The following is a 23,806-nucleotide window of genomic DNA, read 5'->3' as shown; positions in this document are numbered from 1 at the left end:
CCTCTTGACGACGAGAAGTCCTCCTTTTACCTGCTGTCTGATGAAGTGGTATTTTCTGTCAATATGTCTGAATTTTCCATGATCTATTGGTTCCTTGGTCAAGGCAACCGCTCCATCATCACATAAAATCTCCATGGGGTCCTTTATGGATGTCATAACTCCAAGATCTCCAATAAAGTTCTTCAACCATATAACATCTTTTGACGCTTCACTCGAAGCTATATATTATGACTCGCATGTTGAATCAGCCACGATCTCATGCTTGGAACTTTTCCAAGTCACTGCTCCTCCATTGAGTGTAAACACCCAACCCGAATGCGGACGAAAGTTGTCTCTGTCTATCTCAAAACTGGCATCACTATAACTAGTAACTCTCAAATCATCACTGTCACCGAGTACAAGAACCCGGTCCTTAGTCCTTAGTCTTTGAGCTAAGTTTTGGATTTTTATTTGAAATTTGTTTCTTAAAAAGTTAAGGATAAGTTTAGGGATATTAAAAACTTTTGTGGGATTCGATTCTCCGATTCTGTACAAGACTGATTTTTATAAAAAAGTTGGTAGCAGGGTGAGATTAGACCCCGTTTTATTTTCGAGACCGGGTCGGGTGGGTATTTCCGTCCCGCTATCCGCGGTCCAAGTCGTATGTTTATATAAAAATATATATAGATAATAACTTATATGGTTTTAGGGTTCTTTGACTTGTCGTTCACTACGCCCGCATCGCAGACGCAGATTTCTCACTTCTCCGCTCATGCTCTCATCGACGAACACAGTGAATTCGTGAAGTGAGTAACATCGATCTCGTGGGTTGGTCTGCAAGCAACATCTCGATCCCTCTCGGTCCGTCGTCTTCCGCAGGTAATCGGATTTTTAGGCCTCACTGCCTCAGCTTCAAAGTCGACAGCGAATAGGTCAGCCTTCGCCCTTCTTTCTGATTTCTCCTCTTCCAGTCTGTCAAATACCGATTTCAATTACCGATTTCTGTCAAATAGTCCATGGGATTTCGATTACTGATGTCTTGGGTTTATCATATGAATGTTTGGGTAACTGATATGGTAATGCTTGATGGGATGTCGATGAAAAGTTCAGTGATTGATGGAGAAAGATCACATCTGAGCTTTTCGTTTTTAGTCAAAGCATTTGGATATGTGTTCCTTTTATGATTTCTGTCAAATAGTCCATGGGATTTTATGTATCATATGAATGTTTGGGCAACTGATTTGGTAATGCTGAGTTTATCCGAATCTGATGTTGAACTTGTAACTTTTTAGCCTAAAACATAACATTTTTTTTAGCAAAAAATCAAATTTTAAGCCTATAAACCTGGGGACCGGGGCGATGAAGGTAATCAGGGGCAACAATTGAGGTTTTGGTATTCAATGTTAATGCTTTTCATTGTATTTGGCTTAGCATATTGAGTTTTTTGGTATTTCATAACTTTTACATTTTAAACTTGATTTTTACCATTGAAAGTGACTTGCTCGTTATTTTCTAAGACCAGATTACAGAACCTCTCATCGACAAAGGGTAGGTTGGTCATTTACACAATTTCCATTCCAATGTCTTTGAAAAAATTGAAAACCAAACAGAAAACAACAATGAATTCAATCCAATTGCATTTAACCAAAAACACATAACAAATTTCAATTCCTTTCAAAACATTTTTTCAAACCAAATATGCCCTAAATACTTCCCATTTCCCAAAAGTTTGATAATACATTGTGAAATAATTTTCACTTTCATGATTCATAACCTTCACAAATACTTCCCAATTTTGTTTATAACCCAAATAATATGTACCACAATAAATTCCAAAATATAAAATGTTACAATGCAATGATGAACATCTTTAAATTTGTTGTAATTGTTTAAATTCATAGGGTTTTTAAGGAGCTAAAAAAATGTCCAAAGTTCGAGCAATATGGCAAGCTTCTTTAACTGCCACTAAAAGAGGTCTGCACACTCTTTGTTTGCTACTAACAATAATAAATATTGATATTAAATATTAATGGCTAAAATGCAAATAATAGCAATATATTCTTCCATTGATTTTGTTTATTATATTTATAGCCTCTTACTTTCATTTCTTCCTATTACAACATTCTACTTTGAAAGAAATGAAAGTGGAATTCTATAGTACAAAAATAAATGAAAGTACGTTGCTATTTCTTGCTTTTTATCCCTAACTTTAATAATACCCGAAGTAACCTTATTTTTTTTATTTGTTTCGTGTTTTGAAGCTCTTTCATGGAATGTTGATGACATGTTTCCTCCTAGTGAGAGATTTATATACAACTTTAATTCCAAAGAAGAGCTTAAAAAATGGCATTTATATTCAGATTCTGAATATGGAGGTGCGTATTTTTTCTTTTATATAAATGTATTATTTTAATTACATCATGATTAAAAAAAAGATTCTTTTACACTATTGATTATTTTACAGGTTTATCATCAGCAGCATTGGAGGTTACTGATGCTGGAAATGAACAGAGGGGTGGCACTGGTTAGTAAAATTCGCATATATTTTATAAAAAAAAAAAAAATCTTTTTTATTATTATTTTTGAAATGTTTAAATGTTTATAGGAGTATTCTCTGGGAATCTTTCTCTGGATGTTACCGATGGTACAAAATGGAATATTAGCCGGAGTGGATTCTGTGGAATGAGGTCTAAAAAGGTCAACATCAACCCTTTTACTTTTGTTATTTACACGTTTACCCGTGATCTTCCTAACAAATTCTCACCCATATAGTTTGACGGGTTTATCGATTTAGACCCCTACGATACCATAGCACTAAAAGTTAGAGGAGATGGGAGGAGTTATATATCCACTGTAAGTTGTCATATATAAAATATGTAAAACACATTTTGATTTTTTTTTTATAAATCTTTTTTATAAACTTGTTTCAGATTTATACAGAAAATTGGGTGAATTCGCCTGGACAAATGGAAGATAATTCATGGCAAGCTTTTGTGTCTGTGCCTAAACATGATTGGGTTGTTGCAAAGGCAAGTTTTGGATACATTTTGATAAACATTTTGGGATGTTAATGATGAACAACTTTGGAATGGAATTGCAGATTCCATTGGCGCATTACCTTCCAACATGGAGAGGGAATGTAATTGAGGCGGATATAGAAATGAATCCATCAAGAGTTGTTGGAATGTCATTCTCTGTGAATGCTGAAGGTGGTGTACCTGGTGCTCAAACTGGTCCGGGTGATTTCAGATTGGAAATAGATTGGATCAAAGCCTTGAGAACACAATGAATTAAAAAACAAATATATATATAAAAATATAACACTTTTCTGTTTTTAGTATAATAATATCAACATAGGAACTTACCATGAGTGTATTAACCTTGTAGTAATTGTATCTTATATTTAAGATCAAATGAAATAAAATCCACACTTGTATGTTATATCCGGATTATTTATCATTAGGGAAGTTGTGCATATTTATTGTGCGATATCTTTGGTGGATGGAAATTTCCTTTTATAAATTAATTTTATTATTAGTATTTGTCTTGATGATAAAATCTAGTATAACACGTTAATAGATATGAAATGTACATGTTTTCTATATTTTGAAATAAGCGTAATGCTCATTTAATGTATATAAATCCCCAATAATTGAGCAGATAAGTTATGTAGATGCATGCACAGTTTTAGAAGCATATGACAAATTGGATGATTGGAGTTAAGAGTTATGTTCCTAACCATTCTACGATTTTCTATATTCCTCCAAGGCTCAAGAAATATCGAATACTTGAAATTATCCCAATTTCAATCAATAGAAATCGTATCACGGTAAGTATTCACACAATCATTGAAGTTTTTATTATTATACTCACTTGAAAAAGATGTAATCCTTTGGTGAAGTGCCATTTTTCATGTTTACTAAATATTTTTATTTCCAACATCGTAGGTGGGTGTAGACAAAGGGTGAGCTCGGTGCGGTTATTGGTCAAAACCTATCATTAATCGCAGATACGGTTAATCCATTTTCAACAGTGTGTACTTAGACGGTTATTTTTGCGGTGCAATTTTGTTCTTTGTGATTCGGTTATTAACCGCATGGATTTTGTGCATTTATTTTGTGTGGTTTTTAACTGTAGTTAAAAGTTCAAACAGTTTTAAAAGTTCAAACATATTATTTGTAATAATAATAATAATAAAACATAAAGTATAAAACAATTAATTTAAATCACAAACAACTAATAACTTAAAAACATCAAATCACTAGTAATTAAGAATAAATATTTTAAAATTGTCAAATTTCATAAACATCACGAAAAACCAATTGGAGTTGGAATAGATGGCAGGAGGCACTTTGTTCAACCGGTTGCAAACACGTTAAGCATGCAAGAGATAGAAGCCTGAGTTGTGAAGGATGCTTGGACAAAAAGAGAAACACGATACAGATTAGAAAATTGATTAAAAAGTCTCACTCAGCTCAAAGACTAACTTTTAGTTCTTTTTATTTTTTATTTTTTAATAGCTAATATATTAATAATTATTAAAAAAATATTGCGCATATAAATATTGCACATAATATATGCGGTGCGGTGTGGTTTTTGAAAAACAGAAAACCTAACCACCGGTTTTCATTGCGGTTGCGGTTTATGTGATTTTTTGGTTAATTTTAGTTGCGATGCAATTTTTTCTCACCCCCTAAGTGTAGTAGTTTTTCTACTAGATATTTTTTCTGACTCTTTTTATAACGTAATTTTTGAAGAACTAGTATTTTGAAGTATTCTTTAAATCTTTCGATAAGTTTTTTCATGAATATCGTATATTTCACAAATTATGGCGTGAATTTACATTTTTTTTTCATTTTAAGTCGATGTTGTGCTTACGTAAACCGTTTCTTAGTTTAGGTAGATTTCATGAATTATTACGTGTTGGTTAATTGTTTCACTAAGTGTATCTAAATGTAAATGATTGATTTGTTGATCAAAATCAATCTTGATGAATATTAAATAAGTAAGGAATGTGTTGAGTATACATTTGTTTAAGTTTATACAAGATTTTAAGTAAGGGCAAAGTGAAAGTAATATTGGAACTTAAATTCAGAATGTAATTGGCATCAGACCGAAAATGACTTCGAAATTGAATTGATCTCAGAGTGAAATTGGTCTCGGACCAAAAATGATTTCAGAACAAAATTGATCTCGGACCTGATTGTGATGCAGATGTACTTTCACAACGAAGGTGGTTACTGTTCAATTGCGATCGTTCGCAACTCGTTGTAACACAATGTACCAAAACTTTCGCATTGGAGTAGGAGTTCCTGTTCACTTGCGATTGCATCGGAACAATCCTTGATGAATTGCATCAGAACGATACATATCGGATCGCATCAGAACAACCCATGTCGAAATGATCGCAACGAACTTGTGTCACAACCATGCATCGCAGCTAACTTGCATCGGAATGAACGCAGTTCGGTTTTGTACCCATCTATCGGTGTTATATCTAATAGTTAAAACAACTGTTTAGTGTCAGGTTTGACTGTTGGTGGACATCCGTTGGTTAAACTAATTATCTAGTGGTTAAAAGTCTGTTTTGTGTCAGTTTTTGAACGTTACAATTGTCTTGTGATGGTTTTCAACTAAGTGACATATTTAAGCAAATTTTGGTCAAACATTTGGTAAGAGAAAATATATTATGGTACAACACGCTGAAGAACACAGTAGACAAAAATTGTTAGAAATCAGGCAGGGTACAACGTAATGGAAACACTATCACACTCACACACGAAAGCATAAAATAAAGCAAAAGTTAGCATAAGGATTTTATGTGGTTCGGATTCGGTGTACATCCGACATCCACGGGGTGCAACTAGGTTTCTTATTATTAATAATAAGAAGATTACAAATTACAATACACTATTGTTGCTCACCAGTACAATACACTGTCTACTGTGATTAACTCTATATATAGATAAGAGATATATAAAGGAATGTCAAACAATGATGAAATTATAGTGGGAAGACAAAAACCAAATGGATTCCATAATTTTGGTTGCCTACTTTTTGCTTTTGACCAACTTTACTTCAACCACTTTCTTTGTCTCCCATATTCTTTATCTGCTGCCAAAAGAGGCCACCAAACCCAATAATCTCCCACTTTGTGGCTTGAACAACACAATAAGTTCAATAATCTTCAAACCAAATAGGTCTTCCAAGCTTCCATTTCCCAAGAACAAGCTAAAACCCAATCAAAATTCCCCTATTTGCAGCCGCCCCTTATCATCAAGTACTATCAAGGTCAGTTGAAGCTCCTACGAGCTCCAACTCAGCCATGGCTAATCCAACCACCGACCTATCCCTTGTCTTAACCGTTTTGGACATCCCACTAGTTCCAAATATACACCGAGGACCACTAACACTCTCCATACTTAGCAAACATTCAATAGGAGAGAAATTTTCAATCTTAGTCTTCAAAACCCAACGAATCTTTGTAACTATACTAGGAACACGCCCCGTGCTCCTACTGTCACAAAATACCCTGGATGGTTTAGACTTTCACACTCGTTCAACTAACATCCCTTTCACTCTAAACTTCATGTTTGCAAAATGAACTCTCTTAGCCGTATGTTTAGTGAACCAGATTTTTTTATGCTTAACCGGGACAACCATACATCCCTCAACAGGTACCTCAACCATATACAATGACCCAAACTTCATACCATGAATAATAACCATATTACCATTGACTACCCTCCATTTACCACCACCAAACCTTACTTCTAGTTCTTGTTCATCCAACAGACCAACATAAATTAATTTCTTTTTTCAGATCCGGAATCACCCTAACATTCTTCAGTTTCAATGTAGTTCCCAATGAAGTAACCAAATCAATATCTCCCATGCCCGTTACCTTAAGTATCTCATCATTTTACAGATGTAACTCTCCAAAATCTTCGTGTTTCAGATCCACCATCGTTTCCCCATTGTCCATGGCATGAAATGAAGCCCCTGAATCCATGACCCAAGAGTCCACACTACTTTCCATACTAAGTAACAATGCATCATGTTCAGAAACATTCACATCACCAACAATGTTTAATTCTTTCTTTGGATTTGGATATTGTATCTTAACATGTACCACATCTTGGTAGTTCCAACACTTCACATTCTTCCAAGTTCTAGACGAACTCTTTCCCCGGCTCCTACTGCTCCCAATGTTTCTGTTATTCCATTTACCTCTTCCTATATTCAATAACCCAAAAGAAGATGAGTCACCTTGATTCTTGAGTCTGATATCCTCGCCTGAAACAAATCTATAACCCTTTCAAAAGTGTAACAACCCGGTTTTCATGTATTCTCAAATTCATCACTGGGTTGTAATTAGGTCATTTTTAGTATTTGGGGAAGAAAGGAATTGACCCTTTTTGGATGAAGGTGTTGAAGTCTAAGTAGTCTGAGTGTTTGATGGCGTTTTGGAGCCAAGGGTATAATCGTAATTTGTTAGTTTGGGCCTTTTTGAAATTTGGTTTCTCGTTCGGAAAGCTTTAAGACTATGATGAATTGCTAGGAGTGTAGGGCTTCTCACCACCTTTATGTAGATATAAGGATCATCGATAACAGAGTTGAAACGAAGAAGATATGACTGTTCGAAGTTAGAAAGGATCTGGGAAAAACTGAGCTCACGACATGAGCAATTGGAGCTCACGACGTGAGAAGCGATTAAATAGAATATTGATTTAATCTATGCACACGACGTGAGCATTAAGAGCTCACGACGTGAGTAACACTGCAACCTAAGCTCATGATCTTTTAGGGTTTCCATCATATTTAAGCCCCATAAGCTCCATTTTAGGGTTCCAAACCAGCCTTCCTCACCCCTAAACTCAGTAAAACCCTAACCCTAGCCTCTCCTTGTGTATCTGAACTTTTAGTGGAGTTTTGGAGGTGTAAAGAAGGAGAGGAAGAGAATCTAATCCATCATTTCTGCATTCAAGACTCACCATCATCCATTTTGACACCTTCTAGACCTATTGTGAGTTTTAAGTTCATTACTTTATGTATCCATAAGCCTAGATCCAGATTCTTGGAGCTTATTTCTCTAGATCGAAGTTGGTGTTGTTATTAGAATCCATAAAGTTGCCAACTTTATGGATCTCTAGGGTCCCTTGAGTGTGATAATGGCTAGATCTTTAGTTTGGTAGAGTTTTATGACTATTGCATAAGATTTGATGTCATATTTCTTCATTTGTGCCCAATTTGATGTTAGGACATGTATTTAACATATATGTCCAAAAAGCTTCTATTTTTATGGCCCTTTGGGTCAATGAAGACCCTCTAGACTGTCCCTTGTTAAGGCTTAATGGATTAGGAACTTAATGACTATTTTTGGTCAGATCTGGACTCACGACATGAAGGATAAGACCTCACGACATGAGAGCGTGTTCGAGGAATTTTCTGGACAAAAGTCACGACCTCACGACGTGAGCATAAGGTGCTCACGACGTGAGAACCTCATGTGCAAGTTTGGACTCTTCGATTATTGGCTAGCTTGGTCTTGGACTTATCCTTTGGTTTGGGCTCATAATAGACTAAGGATTTTTAGAGTAATGGATTTCTAGTTGGGCTTGCCTTGCCTGGCTTGCCCTAATGGGCCTTGAAGGGTGAATTAGGCCTTAGTGGGCCTAATGGAGGTGGGCCTTGTTTGGGCCCATGAGAGAACCCCTCCCTAAAACTACATCATATTACTACAAAACATTCTACATGCATCTTTATAAAAAATATTTTACATCGATAGTTTAATTACAAAAGACTGGATACAAACCGACTAAGTTTTAGTATATTACATAACTACCCAGAAAATTATAATTTTATACATACATGATCACTAAATACAAAAGTAATATTATTAACTATTCTAAATCTTCCAACAGTATGTGTCTATACTGGATGCTTATTACCTGCAATAGTTCAACATTGAGAGGGATAAGCGGTGATGCTTAGTGAGTTTCAAAAATAGATACAATATAACGTTATGCCATATATATATATATATATACCAATATGATAGAAGCAAAGAGGAACAAAGAACAACAAAGGTACATGTGAATCATGTGACAAGCTTTCCATATCGACAAATGATCTGATTCAAAGGTTTGTAATCAACGGGATACAACAATTTCAACTTGATATACATCAATAAGACTTCAGCCCAAGTGGTGCAGAAAATACAATTCCAGATTATTATTTTGCTAGAATATATAGGATTTCAGCCCTATCTAGCATTCTGCCAATGCCAAAGTGATGCTTACTCATTCACTTCATGGCCAAAGGCTACATACCAGTACCAAAGTGATGATTAGTCATTCACTTCATGGTCAAAGATATAGCTCCATTATCATAATAACACGGGAAAGCACATTGCACATATAACACATAATATACAATTGTTCATATAATTTGAACTCACCTTGAAATAAACGAAGGTTAAAATAGTAATTTGGGCAGCACTTCGTTTCTATAATTAACTTTCTTCGATGAAAATGGGGAGCTTTAATGAAAACCTGGCCTTGCGAGGGTTTAGTTTCAAACTGAAAAGATAAATTTCTCGGGGTCTTCAGGCACTTCGGAACGTTTTTCGGGTGTTAGGTATGATCTCGGGGCTTCAGGGAAATATTGGAATAGCTTAAAAATGGATTTAGGGGTAAAAAGTGTGAAATTTCCAAACAAAGCCGAGAGGGTTCGCACCTCCCTTTATATAGGGAGAGGCTTTGGACCGCAGGGGGAAGGGAGAAGGACACGCGACATCAACGAGGGTGAGGGGGAGAGGCACGTAACTCGGTTCGTAGGCGGACACGGGTCCGAGCTCGAATGCGCCACAACGATGACACGCGTCGGATCCTGACTGGGCCGCGCTTCGGATGCAAGGATCCGGTGACACGTGTCGGACATGAAGCATATGCGAGAGGTGGTGATGTGGCCGATTCCGAGCCAAGCATGCGAAGCTTCTGATTTTGTGACCAAATCTTCAAAAATTCATAAATTTCGCATACAAGTTCCGTTTTCGACGTTTTTTATATCCACGCGTAGGTAGGATTATACTACAACTTTCGTTTAGACTTCGTTGGCTAATTTTAACTTTATTTTTAATATTTTTATTTTTAACATACCGGGATAGGAAAATTCGTTAAAAATTCATAACTTCTTCATCTGAAGTTCGTTTTCGTTTGTCTTTTTACCGTTCTACTACTATTGACAAGACCTTCGATTCTCGTTTAGGTTGTGTCGACTAAAAATCAATCGATCTTTATTTCGAGTTTTTAGCTGTATGCTGCTATACTGAAACTTAGGAAGATCACAACTTCCTCATTATAACTCGGATTTCGATGAGGTTTTCGCCTAAATGTTTCTAACGAGATAATCTACAACTTTCGATAACATTATTTTTGTTTATTTATTTTCAACTTTATATTTTCGTTAATTTCAATAGTTGACTTTTGATCAAAATCTCATAAGACTTCCAATAATTTCCGAATGATTCTAAACATAGTTTTACTTTAAATCTCGTAAAAACTATCTTGTTAGAACTCAATGCTCAAAATCATATAATATGTAATAATATTATTCATTTTTAAGCTAATAAGCTTACAAAACACGATAATTAAACTAGGTTAATAATGTGTATGTTACAAATACCTCCTCCTTTTGAGGATTTTGTCCCTGAAATTACAACGATTTACACAAATGGGGATATTTCGCTCTTATCTCATTCTTATTTTCCCAAGTATAATTTGGGCCTATATGGTGTTTCTACTTGACAAGCACCAACTCCACTTATTTGTTACACAATTCAGTCGTCCTTTCGTTTACAATCTCTTTAGGCTCTTCTACATATCTTAACTTATTATCTAGTTTCACCTTGAATAACAGAACTGTTTCATCATATATGCTTAAATATTTATGCAGATAACTCACATGAAACACATCATGAATACCTGCCAAATCTTCCGGCAGTTCCAAGCGATTTGCTTGCTTACCAATTCTCTGGATGATTTTGAAAGGGCCTACAAATCTAGGACTAAATTTTCATTTCTTTCCAACTCGCATAACGCCTTTCCATGGGGATACCTTCAACATTACAAAATCACCCACCTGGAATTCTATGGGTCGTCTCCTCTCTTCTGCATAGGACTTTTGTCGATCCTGGGCCGCTTTCATTCTTTCTCGTGCAATTTGAATCTTATAAGTGGTGTCTTGAATCATTTTAGGGCCTCCAAGGATTTTCTATCCTACATCACGCCAACATAATGGAGTACGACATTTATGACCATATAATGCTTCATATGGTGGCATTTTGATTGAAGTGTGGTAACTGTTATTAAATGAAAATTTGACAAGAGGTAAGTTGTAACGACAAAAAATTTCAACAAAATTTAACTTTACAAAAACAACCCATTTTAATCATGTTATTACAAAAAGGTTTTCAATACATTTATTATTAGAGGATTCCCAGGTCCATATCATAAAACTTAAACACGAGGAGCGGTACGATCACGCCTTTGCCTTGCCACGGTCTCCTGAAGAACCTGAAAAAAACATTACACCACAACTGTAAGCCCGAAAGCTTAGTGAGATACCCCCAAAATACCAACCACATATACCACACACATAACATGCTATATCATATCAAATCACAGAACAGTCATGCATATCGGGTCTACTGTGTGACTGGTCCGCCGCACCGGCCAACAGTCCACCTGGTCCACCCTCTGCGTCTAGCCATATACATCAAGTCTGCAGTGTGGTTGGTCCGTGTGCACCAAGCCTTCAATCCACCTGGTCTACTCTCTGAGTCTACAATATGACTGGTCCGCCCGCATCGGGCCTTCAGTCGGCCTAGTCCACTCTCCGAACCTCGGCACGTCTGGTCCGCCCTCGTGGGGCCTACAGCCTATCCGGACCGCTCGTTGGGCCTTCGGAATAACCGGTTCGCCCTGGGTATGTTGTCCTACAACACAAAGCAGGTCCCACCTCAACCCAACCCCAGTCAAACAATCAGGTGCACATAAACATACAATCATATAACAAGTCATATTCAATCAAACCGATCTAGCAGATCACGTAACACAACATACTCTAAGCAGGATACCGACCTAACCGGTCACTAGCATAGCATCATCCTATATACCAGGATACCGACCCTAACCAGGTCTCTAACGAATACCGTCCTAACTACCAGGATGCAAACATAGTAAAACGACAACATAACAACAATACCCGGATTACAATTTGATAAAGGGCCGACCTTGGTGCCTTAGACCCTGTTGATATAGTGAGGATAACTCACCTCGCAACTGCTGACTCAAAAGATAGATCACGCTGCTCCAACCTCCGACACGAACTCCAGCACTGATAATACCAAAAGACTGAACTCAATAAATACCAATAATTACCAAAATACCCTGGAAGTCAACTGGTCAACTCTTGGTCAAAGTCAAAGTCAAAGTCAACCTTCTGGCTGACTTTACTCGCCGAGTCAGCCCGCTGACTCGCCGAGTTCCCCAATACTGAAAGGATCCCCCTTCCAACTCACTGAGTCATCCCTTGATGGACCAATTCTTAGCTTAACCAGGAAAGGCTAAGACCTCAAGAACAGACTTGCCGAGTCCAAGAACAGACTCGTCGAGTCCAAGGCTATCTTCAACCAACTCGCCGAGTTGTTCTTCAAACTCGTCGAGTTCCTGCCCGCCTTCAAGCAACTCGTCGAGTACACCCTTGTGACTCGCCGAGTACCACTTGTTCTTAACCCATACAGAAGCCTTTCAGGCCATGCAATTGATCCAAAACGTAGATCTACTGTAACACCGTAAATTTCAAAACAAAATTTTCAAATTTTATAAAAACATAATTCACTTAATATTCATAAAACACCCATGTTTGAAATTCAATCCAAGTAATACAAAAATCCCAAGATCTCATAATCATAAAATCACATGCGTGTGTACTAATCAAGCCGGCGCCTTCCCATGGTTCTCACTAGTACCTGAAACAAATAACACCAAACACTGTAATTAGTGAGTTCCCCAAAATACCACATATAACACATATTAGCCACTCGAGGCTATAACTCTGTGGGTCCGTGCACCCAAACTCTGTGAACCCTCAGGTTCTAACTCTGTAAACATGCACAACATAAATCACAAAGAATAATGCAGCGCAACACATAACACATATATAACATACAAGCAATGTATCACATAACTCTAGTTACCTACTCAAGGTAAAGTATAGTGAGAAGACTCACCTTGTGTATCTCGATAGCTCGCAAATCCCTGAACCCACTCGTGCTTGATCCCCCGAGCTATAATCCTCCTATAATACAATACATCTCTAATTAAAATTTTCACAACTAAGGTTGACTAACCCTACTAGGTCAACACAGGTCAACTCTGGTCAACGGCCAACGGTCAACTTTGACCAGACTCGGCGAGTACATTAGAGCAACTCGGCGAGTCTACACGTGTTCGCTAACTCCCTCGGATTCTCTCTTGGCACGTCGAGTACTCCCCTGACTCGACGAGTTCCACCTGGCATGAATCGTGGGGCCACCACAACTCAACTCGCTGAGTCCTAAAACAACTCGGCGAGTTCCAGTTTGACTCAGTTCACCCGTCAACCCTCTCTGACTCTCCCTGACTCACTGAGTTAGCCCCTTAACTCGGCAAGACCACTCGTTGAGTGGTTATGGACAATCTTCATGCTACTCTGTTCTTCGGACTCGGCGAGTCTATGCCATGCATGAACTCAAACTCACTCCTGAGGTCAGATCCGTTCCAATAACTCCTAGATCCAGTCCTTCCAAGTACATTCATCACGTAAAGTCACAAACTTGGTGCTAATGCAAAGGTCCAAAGGCCTTATTTGATGATATGGTCTCTAGAATGCTATTCTAATCTCATGGCCTCCATTAACACTCATAAAGCTTAGGGGAAAAAGGTCTCTGGACCTCTTTAGGTCCAGATCTAAAGCACCAACACAAGAAGAGGCCAATTACTCCATGGATCTCTCCACAAAGAAACCCTACCTCTATGATTCACATCAAGGACTGAGAAAGGAACGAATGGATACCTCAAATGAAGTCTTTGAGCTTAGAAAACACTGGATTAGCACCTTCTTTGGTCTCCTCTTCCCTTGATCCTCTTCTATGTGCAAAAACACCCACAAATAGTCAAGGATCTTCCTCTTCTCTCTCACAAAGCGCTCACAGACTCTTTAGGGTTCTCTCTGGAGTTGGTGGCCGCAAATGACGGCTATAAGCCCCCTTAAATAGGTCTCATACCCCAGAAATTAGGGTTTCATTAAACAGCGTGGACTCGCCGAGTCCACTCCTTGGACTCGCCGAGTCCGGATGCGAACCCGCGTCCAAACCGCGATCCTACTCGGCGAGTTTGAGCTCCAACTCGCCGAGTCCATTCACAATTCTCCAAAAATACAATAATAATAAATACCTGGGAATCCGGGCTGTTACATCTATCCTTCTACAACCCTTCCATCACGTAAAATGGCAAACTTTACGTTAATCCAAAGAGATCTAGGCATTTTACACTCTAGGGCTAGGGTTTGGGACAAGATGGCTTCACCAATCACTCAATAACAGGGAATTTAATGCACTCTAGACCTTCTCCATTCCAGATCTGAGGTAGCAACCTCAGATCTAACTTTCAAACTCTATATACCACTAGCCAAACTTTCCATACAACCCAAAAATGATGAATCTACATGAATAGCAGCCCAAAAACAAGATAATACCTCAAAGAGAAACCCCCAACAGCAAGGAATCTGAATCTAAGCAAAGCCCCTTGCTCCAAGCTTCCTAACTCTCCAAGATCTTCCTCCAACTTTCTTCTCCGAGGCTCCAGCTTTTGGACTCGCCGAGTTGGCCACTTAACACGCGACCTGAGTCGCGACCCTACTCGACGATTTCACCCATGGACTCGCCGAGTTGCCCTTCACATTTACACTTTGAACCCCGAACTTTCACTCCTGGACTCGAGATGTTACATAAGTACTTGTCCTAGTTACCACCAAAATCTAAGACACATGCATGAAACATATCTTCCACTGTTTGGATTGTTCTCTCCGTTTGAATGTCTATATGGGGATGATAAGTTGTACTGAGAGAAAATCGAGATCCCAATTCACGTTGCATACTCGCCTAAAAATGAGAAGTGAAGCGAGTATCACGATCTGAAATAATCTTTAGTGGCACACCATGTCTCACAATAATTTCATCTAAGTATACTTGTGCATATTTCTCCATTGGAGCCGTTTCACGCATGGCAAGAAAATATGCGCTCTTAGTCAGCCGGTCGACAATTACCCAAATGCTATCATTCTGTCTAGCAGTCTTTGGCAATTTGGTAATAAAATCCATGGACTAGTCTTCCCATGTCCACACAGGAATAGTAAGACTTTCTTGAATTTCGTAAGGCTTTTGGTGTTCTACTTTGACTTTTAAACATACTAAACATTCCTGCACATATTTTCCAATGTCTTTCTTTAATCCATGCCACCAATAATCAACCCGTACATCAAAGTACATTTTACTTGTACCAGGATGTATTGACAGTTTAGACTTATGGGCTTCATCCATAATCTTCTGTCTTGATCCACCAATCTTTGGAATCCATAGCCGATTCTTAAATTCCTTCAATCCTCATGGATCATCAAGTAAAGCATCAGTATACTGTATCATCCCTTCTTTCTTCACATTTTCTAGCTTTAAGGCCTCTACTTGCCATTTCTCTAGTTCATCAAGAATAGTGAACTTTACTGTAGTGTGAGCAATAATATAACACATACTATTACGATAAACTTTTCTGCTAAGAGCATCAACAACTACATTGGCCTTTCCAGGATTATACAAGATTTCACATTCATAATCTTTGATCAACTCCATAGCTCATTGTTGTCTTATATTCAGAGTTTGATGACTGAATATATACTTGAGACTTTTGTGGTCGGTAAACAATTGGCATTTTGTACCAAATACCACTGCAACGAGTTCAAGTTCATGAGTGGGATAATTCTTTCGTAATCTTTCAATTGTCTTGAGGCATAGGCTATCACTTTACCACGTTGCATCAACACACAACCGAGTCCTAAACTAGACGTATCGCTATATACGGAGAAATCATTATCACTTTCTGGAAGTGATAAGATTGGAGCAAGAGTCAAAAGATCATTTAAAGTTGAGAAAGCTTTTTCTTGGGCTTCACTCCATTCAAAATTTGTTTCCTTTTGTGTAAGACTTGTGAGAAGTACAACTATACGTGAGAAATCTTTAATGAATCTCCGGTAATACCCCGCGAGACCCAAGAAACTACAAATTTCAGAAGCATTACGAAGTGCACTGAATGGCTTCGATTTTGGTAGGATCTACGGATATACTGTCACCAGAAATCACATGGCCAGGAAATTGAATTTGGAGATGCCAAAATTCACATTTGGAGAATTTAGCATATAGTTTCTCCTTTCGAAGAAGTTCTAATATTTCACGAATATGAATGACATTATCAACTTCATATTTGGAATAAATTAGAATATCATCATTGAATACGATGATAGATTTATCGAGCATTGGGCAACATACGCGATTCATCATATCCATGAATGTAGTAGGAGCATTTGTCAAACCGAATGGCATGACAATGAATTCAAAATGCCCATATCGAGTACGGAAAGTAGTCTTCGATACATCCAGATTGTGTACTTTCAACTGATGATAGCCAGATCTAAAATCAATCTTCGAGAAATAGCTAACACCCTAAAGTTGATCAAACAAATCGTCAATGCGAGGTAGTGGGTACTTGTTCTTGATAGTTACCTTATTTAGCTCACGGTAATCAGTACACATTTGCATCGAATTGTCCTTCTTCTTGACAAACAAGACTGGAGCACCCCAAGGAGAGGTACTCAGTCAAAAAAGCCTTTGTCAAGTAATTCCTGCAGTTGGATCATCATTTCTTTCATTTCAGCTAGCACAAGACGATAAGGAGTCTTTGCAATCGTAGTAGCACCAGACACAAGGTCAATTCGGAATTCTACTTGCCTATCCGGAGGAAGTCCAGACAATTCTTCGGGGAAAACATCATTGATGTGACATAGACCTCCGACGAGTCTTCTGGTCTTCTGCTGCAGCAGAGATCTGTTAGTCACAATCAGAGAGACGCGTTAGAGCCGTCCCACGGACTGTACCCCGGGAGCGGACTACGACGGTCAAGATAGATCATCTGGCAGATTTGAGATGGTCCTCCATAGCTGGAGAGAACCATCTTGGTGTTGGTGCTGGGGGTAGTGGCTGATGGCGACATGTGGCGGTTGAGCCACCCGGTCGGAGTATAGTGTGGCGGCTGATCCAAGGGGAAGGTCACTCTCCATGGAGGAGGTATTGTTCATTATATAGGGGACAACTAGGTCAAGGGAAATTAGGACAGGCCTTGGACCAACCCAATTCAGGCCCAACTAGCAAGGAGCTGGGCAAGGCCTCCCGGAGGCGTCGGGCGGGGTTAGCGGGCGCGCACCAGGAAGGGATGACAAGGGAGTGCCAGGCGAGGGAGTGCCTGGCCAGGTCGGCAGGAGAGTCCCCAGCAGAGCTGGCAAAGGAGCACCAGGCAAAGCTGATAAGGGAATGCCAGGCAGGGCTGATAGGAGCGCGCCAGGCTAGGCTGGCGCGCTAGAGCAGTCTAGGCCATGCCAGTGGACCATGTCTCATCAAGTTCCTTAGTCTGGTGTTATTGTTACGCAGCCAATGACATTGGACTAGACTTAGTCGGATAAACCAATAGGAGAGTCCCTAGCGGGGCTGGCAAGGGAGTCCCCGACAAGGTTAGCAGGAGCGCATCAGGCCAGGCTGGCGCGCTAGAGCAGTCTGGGCCATGCTAATGGACCATATATCATCAATTCCCCCCAATCTGGTGTTATTGGTATGCGACCAATGATATCGGATTGGACTTAGTCATATAAACTGTGCGTCGTCAAGTCCCCCTAGTCTGATGCGATTGGGTTGTTGACAATCGGATCAGACTAGATAAAGCACCAAAGCATTTAAATAATAAAGAGAAATGACCGACCCTCGCCCACGAGAGCCGTGGGGTTGTGCGACGTTCCAAACACTGCTTGAGCTGACTTGATACTCCTTCATTGAGAGGAGTGCGAGCCGGTCGGTGAGATGCAACATAATTGTTGCTGCGATCATGCAGACTGAGGCTACTAAAGAGTGTTACATGACACTGATGTCGGTGGAATGTCGGAAAGGGGTAGCTAAGAAGTCTAAGCTTGCCATTCAGTCCCTGAGACTGTTATCCGACGTGATTGTTGAGGTAGCCATGTGAGATGGGATGTCACCAGTAACCATCTACATAGTTTGCATTAATAACCATCTTGAGGATCTTTCTTGCTCGGGCTACACCTAGCTGGATTGCAGCGTACCAACCCTATTCCCCCCCTCTCTTTGAGGAGGTGAGGAATAGATTCCGAGAGCTGGGCGACTAGGTTGCTAGCGAGGGTCACGTAGTAAGACTATTGTCGATAGCCAAACAACAGAATTCTTGAGGAATAAGTAGTAAGGCTATAGGTAGGAAACATGCAGTGAGACTGTTGCTGAGAACCAGGTAGTAGAGGTGCGAAGGGATAAGCGGTGAGGCTACAGGTAAGGTTGTGCAGCGAGACCATTTCCAATAGCCAGGAAACAGAGATGTTGTGGGGTACGCGGCTAGGCTACAGGTCGGGTTACGCAACAAGACCGTTTCCGAGAGCCAGGAAACAGAGATGTTGTGGGGTACGCGGTTAGGCTACAGGTCGGGTTACGCAGCAAGACTGTTTCCAAGAGCCAGGAAACAGAGATGATGTGGGGTACGCGGTTAAGCTACAGGTCGGGTTATGCAGCAAGACCGTTTCCGAGAGCCACGAAACAGAGATGCTGTAGAGTCGTAAGTAGCAAGGCCACTGTTAGGATGACCTTCTTGCTGGAGAGTATCCTCACTATAGCAGGTTGTAATGTGGATAACACTTCATCGATCGTCCGAGCACAAGAGAGTCGTGATGACTGTGAGATAGGAAACACCACGATTATGGTGTTGGTCGTGGAATAAGCTTGTGATGAGCTACTTATGATGCGCGAATTAGGATAATAGCTTAGGCTTAGCAGTCAATGATCATGGAGGTGTCATGCGGGAAAGCCTGGCGTGTAACAGATCGGTTTTGGCTGCTAACGATCGTAGATAGATCGCTCGAGAGAGCGTCGCGTGGAATGTATCGGGCTTGGATGCCAGTGATCGTAGATACATCACACGGGAAAGCATCGTGTGGAATGGTCGGAGCATGTTGCTATAATGGAGTCGGGCTGAGAAGCCAAACAACTTGAGGTGAGGGTGCTGAACCTCGTATGCGGAGCGTGCCACTATAATGGAGTCAGACAGAGAAGCCAAGCGACTCGAGGCGAGGTACTGGACCTCGCATGTAGAGCTTGCCTCTATAATGGATTCGGGCTGAGAAGCCAAACGACTCGAGGCGAAGGTGTTGAACCTCGCATGCGGAGCTTGCCGCTATAATGGAGTCAGGTTGAGAAGCCAGGCGACTCGAGGTGAGGATGCTGAACCTCGCATGCGGAGCTTGCCGCTATAATGGATTCGGGCTGAGAAGCCAAACGACTCAAGGCGAGGGTGCTGAACCTCGCATGCAGAGCTTGTCGCTATAATGGAATTGGGCTGAGAAGCCAAACGACTCGAGGCGAGGGTGCTGAACCTCGCATGCGGAGCTTGCCACTATAATGGAGTCGGGCTGAGAAGCCAAGCGACTCGAGGCGAGGGTGCTGAACCTCGCATGCGGAGCTTGCCACTATAATGGAGTCGGGATGAGAAGCCAGGCGACTCGAGGCGAGGGTGCTGAACCTCACATGCGGAGCTTACACCTATAATGGAGTCGGACTGAGAAGCCAAATGACTCGAGGCGAGGGTGCTGAACCTCGGACGACTGGGCATAACACCTTACAATCTATGTGTCTAGCTCGTGTGACCAGTATGGGTTAAAGCGGAATGGTACCTGATGCTTTGCTACCTCGCTAGTCTTACTAATAATTGAGGCCTCGGTGTCTTGGCTGATTGCGGAGAGCTATATGGCAGTACTACTTAGAGCTTGAAAGTGTAGCTACTATTAAGAGGTACGTAGCGAGACTGCTGTCAGGAACCGGTCAACAGGACCGTCGAGGCCCGGGCAACGAGCTGCTAGCGATAGGTGAGCAACACGACTGTTGAGAGCTGGGCAACGAGATTACCAAGGGTTGAACCACGGGGTTGCTCTTTCGACCCGGGATATTAACACCACTTCAGGGATGCACTATCACAAAGTATTAGCTCTTTGTGTACTTCAACTATGCCCTTTTGGAATGAAAATCACTCCTGCATAGTGTTGTACCGACTCTATCCCTCCCTTCTCTTTTTTTCTTTAGAGGAGGCGAAGACGGATGTATAGTCGCTTAAAGGCGAGATACATAGTTGCTGGAAAGAGCTAGACGACCCAAGTACTAAAAAAAACTGGGTGGCACGCGGCTGCCGAGGGCTAGGCAGCGCGACTGCGGGATGTCAGCCAACACGGCTGATGAGAGCTAAGTAGTGAGACTTCATGGAGCTGGTCAACGCGGATTCTAATAGCCAGGTAGTGCAGTTGTTGAGGGTTATTTCGAGATGCTTTTAGAAGTGCCGAATGAACCTGACCACAAAACATCTTATGAAATTGGATTTTTCTAGGTTAAATCGTTAGCAAGAAAGCGCTAAGTATATGACCGGCCAAAATTATTTTGCACTACTAACCCATATTTTGTTGTTGGGGTAGTCCATAAAAGAAAAGACTTGAAAGGAGCCCAAAATAAAAATGTTTGAGCCCAATATGAATTTAGGAGCCTAATTGCGAATCCATAAGCCCAATTTCTTCTCTCATATTCCTTTTTTTTTAGAAAATATCAAGTGGTCCGGGCCGCAACGCATATTCTGAAAACATTTTTGTTGAGCGGGGCCTTCAACACGTGAGCGTTGAGCGGTTACTCTTTGTTTTGTAAAGTTGGTGGGCTATATGTATTTTTAGATAATATAGCCCATTAAATTGCATAGGAAAACACCAAGGCGATTTTGTTGTGATTTGGAAGAGATTCGTAATTCAAATTATGATGACCCTGCTTGCGAATTATTGGTCCAATGCTAATTTTTTTTTGATTGAACAGCCCAAAATAAATACGAGTCCAAATTATTAGCCCAATCTAAAGTTGCTGGACGTGGGAGCCCAAATTGGTTATAAGAAAAACCCATTTTTTTTTAAAACGAGATGCAGATAAAAAGTCTTCCATATTTGGGCCCGTCAACATTTTTTGTTTGAAGTGTATTGTATAGGTTAGCCAAACATTTAATTCTTTCTCTTTTTTTTGAAACGTAGACACGCGATGGGTGGACCATTTAATTTTTGAAATAGCCCAATACAACGAAAATGCCTGTTCTAATTTCTATGGGAAGACCGTATGTAACTGTAAGCCCACTTAGCTAATGACCGGCCCCTTTTTATTTTATCTTATTCTGTTTGCGAACTATAAGGGCTTTGGGGTGTTGTGCTTTCTTATTAGTTGAAGACAACAAAGGATCTTCCGGCCGTTCTTTGTACAGTCTATCAAAGTGGGCGTCAAAAAGAAAACCGACGACCACTCGCGGGAGTTCGTCGCCTGAGAAAGAGATCGGAGCAGCAAGATTGTCGACGACGCAAGCTTAGTGGGTCGATGGGAAATGACACAATGGTTGGAGTTGCTGTTGCATGAGGGTCGATGGTTGATGGTGCAGTTCAGAAACAGAGACGATCCGAGATGGCGACCAGGTTCTAGCCGTCGGAACCTGACCGGCCAGGTGGTGCTGTTGTTGCAGAAAGATCGAAGGGTTCTGGTTGCTCACCGGGAATTTACGAGCTTTTAGGAAAAATATTATTTTTACGATTTTAAGTCTTTGTTCACAGTAGACATAAATAGGATTCGCCATTTCAATAGGAATGCGTACCATCTTTACGTAGAACAAGAGTTCTGCGTGGTTCTTTGACAACCAATCCATGCCGAGAATAATATCAAAGTTGGGCAAGGAGATAGGAATCAGGTTAGCAAGAAAACTATAGCCTTTAATTTCTATGACGCAATCCCTATAGACTTTATCAGCAAGTAATGATATACTTCATGCAATATCTATATGAAATGGTTACGCGAGTGTATAGTAAGAAATTTGAAAGGAATGCGCAAATTTATGAGACACAAAAGAATCTGAGGCACCATAATCAAATAAGAAGTAAGTCGTTCTAGAGTTGACTAGAAGTATAACAGTCTCAACATTCGGGTCTTCACGTGTCTCCTCAATGGGGGACATTTCGCCTCTTCTTTTGAAGATTCTCCGGTGGCTTTCTCTTTGCCTTTATCATTATTCTTCTTATGTTCTTCGAGAGACTGTCGAATAACGCCAATAAGTTTTTGACAGAGCACCATCATACCACTCGTCGTGGTTTCATTTGTAATGTTGAAAGTAACGCTCTTTGACAGCGACAAGGTAATAACCTCCCTATATTTCTTGTCCTTTAAGTTCTACACATCTTCATTAAGTTTTTCCATCTTCTCCGTCTTGTCCCCAAGTACCACATCCAAGTCTTTTGACATATCAATGCTTCTACATGCATTTTCCACAAAATAAAATCAGAACCATTGAACTTCTCGATTACATACTTGTCTTCAACCATTACAACAAAAAAAGAGACAACTCGAGATAGTAAAATAGAGACAACAATGGCACGGGCTTGAACTTGACAGTCGATATGCTCATTTCGTTCAATGAATTCGTGTATGACAGAAAACCCGATCATGCCTCCCAAACCAAGAAAAAACAGTGGCGACGACAAAGTCGAAACAACAATTATTGAATTTTAACAACCAAAGAAAACTGACAGATATGACAATCGTATATTACCCTCCAAACACCAGAACCTCGCTCTGATACCGGTTGTTAGGAATCGGATAGGGTACAATGCAACAAAATTACTATCAAACACACACGAAAGCAAAAAATAAAGCAAAATATAGGACAATGATTTTACGTGGTTCGGATTTGGTGTAAATCCTACATCTACGAGCTACAACTAGGTTTCTTGTAACATTTTGACTCCCAGGTAAAATATTTATATATTTAATTATCATATTAACCAAGCAACTCAACGAGTTGGATGCCTCAACTCATCAAATAGAGACGAATTGGCCACGTGGGTTTTATGACCAACTCGATGAGTTGGCGCTGTGAGAGGAAACCTAAATCTCGAGTGTTGGGTCCTATTTGAAGGACCTTAAACCCTTATTTCCACCTCACCAGCCACCTTACACCCCCTGAGTGAAACCCTAATCTTCTATATCGAGCAAAGAAAGAAATAGAGCTACTCTTTGGCATTTTAGTGAATTATTTGAAGAGAAGAGAAGTGCATCAAAGTAAAGAACGAGAAGGGACTGTTTGATCTAGTGTTATTTCATCCATAGCTTCTGTTGAAGGTAAAAAGTCTTCACCTTTCTCATTATGTTGATTAGATCTCATGTTTATAGAAGTTTTAGGGCTTTTTTTCCATCTTTCCTTGAGACTTTGAGTGTGTTGAGCTTACCAAGTGATTGAGAATTTAGATATGTACCTTGTGAGGTCCCTAGAGTCCAAAGGTCCCAGCTTTATCCAACTAATAGAAGAATTTTTATGATTAAGACCCTAAACGGAACTTGTTTTGGCATTTC

General features: G+C 40.1%; 1 protein-coding gene across 2 annotated transcripts; it reads left to right on the top strand.

The window, feature by feature from the left end:
• Positions 1-694: 694 nt before the first annotated feature.
• On the top strand, positions 695-3,420 carry LOC145012592 (NADH:ubiquinone oxidoreductase intermediate-associated protein 30). 2 transcript variants are annotated; one of them, XM_078971388.1, is made up of 8 exons: positions 695-911; positions 1,881-1,953; positions 2,241-2,354; positions 2,444-2,503; positions 2,585-2,676; positions 2,752-2,832; positions 2,910-3,008; positions 3,080-3,420. In XM_078971388.1, exons 2-8 carry the CDS (start codon positions 1,902-1,904, stop codon positions 3,266-3,268), a joined length of 687 nt encoding a protein of 228 aa, XP_078827514.1. In that variant the 5' UTR covers positions 695-911; positions 1,881-1,901; the 3' UTR covers positions 3,269-3,420. The 2 variants fall into 2 exon arrangements, with proteins under 2 accessions (XP_078827514.1, XP_078827515.1); XM_078971389.1 differs by lacking the exon at positions 1,881-1,953.
• The last annotated feature ends 20,386 nt before the right edge of the window (positions 3,421-23,806 follow it).

This window comes from Lactuca saligna, chromosome 8 (assembly GCF_052625555.1).
Source record: "Lactuca saligna cultivar CGN05327 chromosome 8, ASM5262555v1, whole genome shotgun sequence".
NCBI lineage: Eukaryota > Viridiplantae > Streptophyta > Magnoliopsida > Asterales > Asteraceae > Lactuca > Lactuca saligna.
Note: the sequence above shows the minus strand (reverse complement) of the source record. Positions and strands in the feature narration are given on the sequence as shown.

What these genes read in the sequence shown, in the direction of transcription:
- LOC145012592 (XM_078971388.1), top strand. Translation starts at nt 1,902, where the DNA reads ATGTCCAAAGTTCGAGCAATATGGCAAGCTTCTTTAACTGCCACTAAA. An exon ending in TTCAGATTCTGAATATGGAG is followed by an intron (nt 2,355 to 2,443) that starts GTGCGTATTTTT and finishes ATTATTTTACAG; the next exon opens with GTTTATCATCAGCAGCATTG. An exon ending in TGAACAGAGGGGTGGCACTG is followed by an intron (nt 2,504 to 2,584) that starts GTTAGTAAAATT and finishes AAATGTTTATAG; the next exon opens with GAGTATTCTCTGGGAATCTT.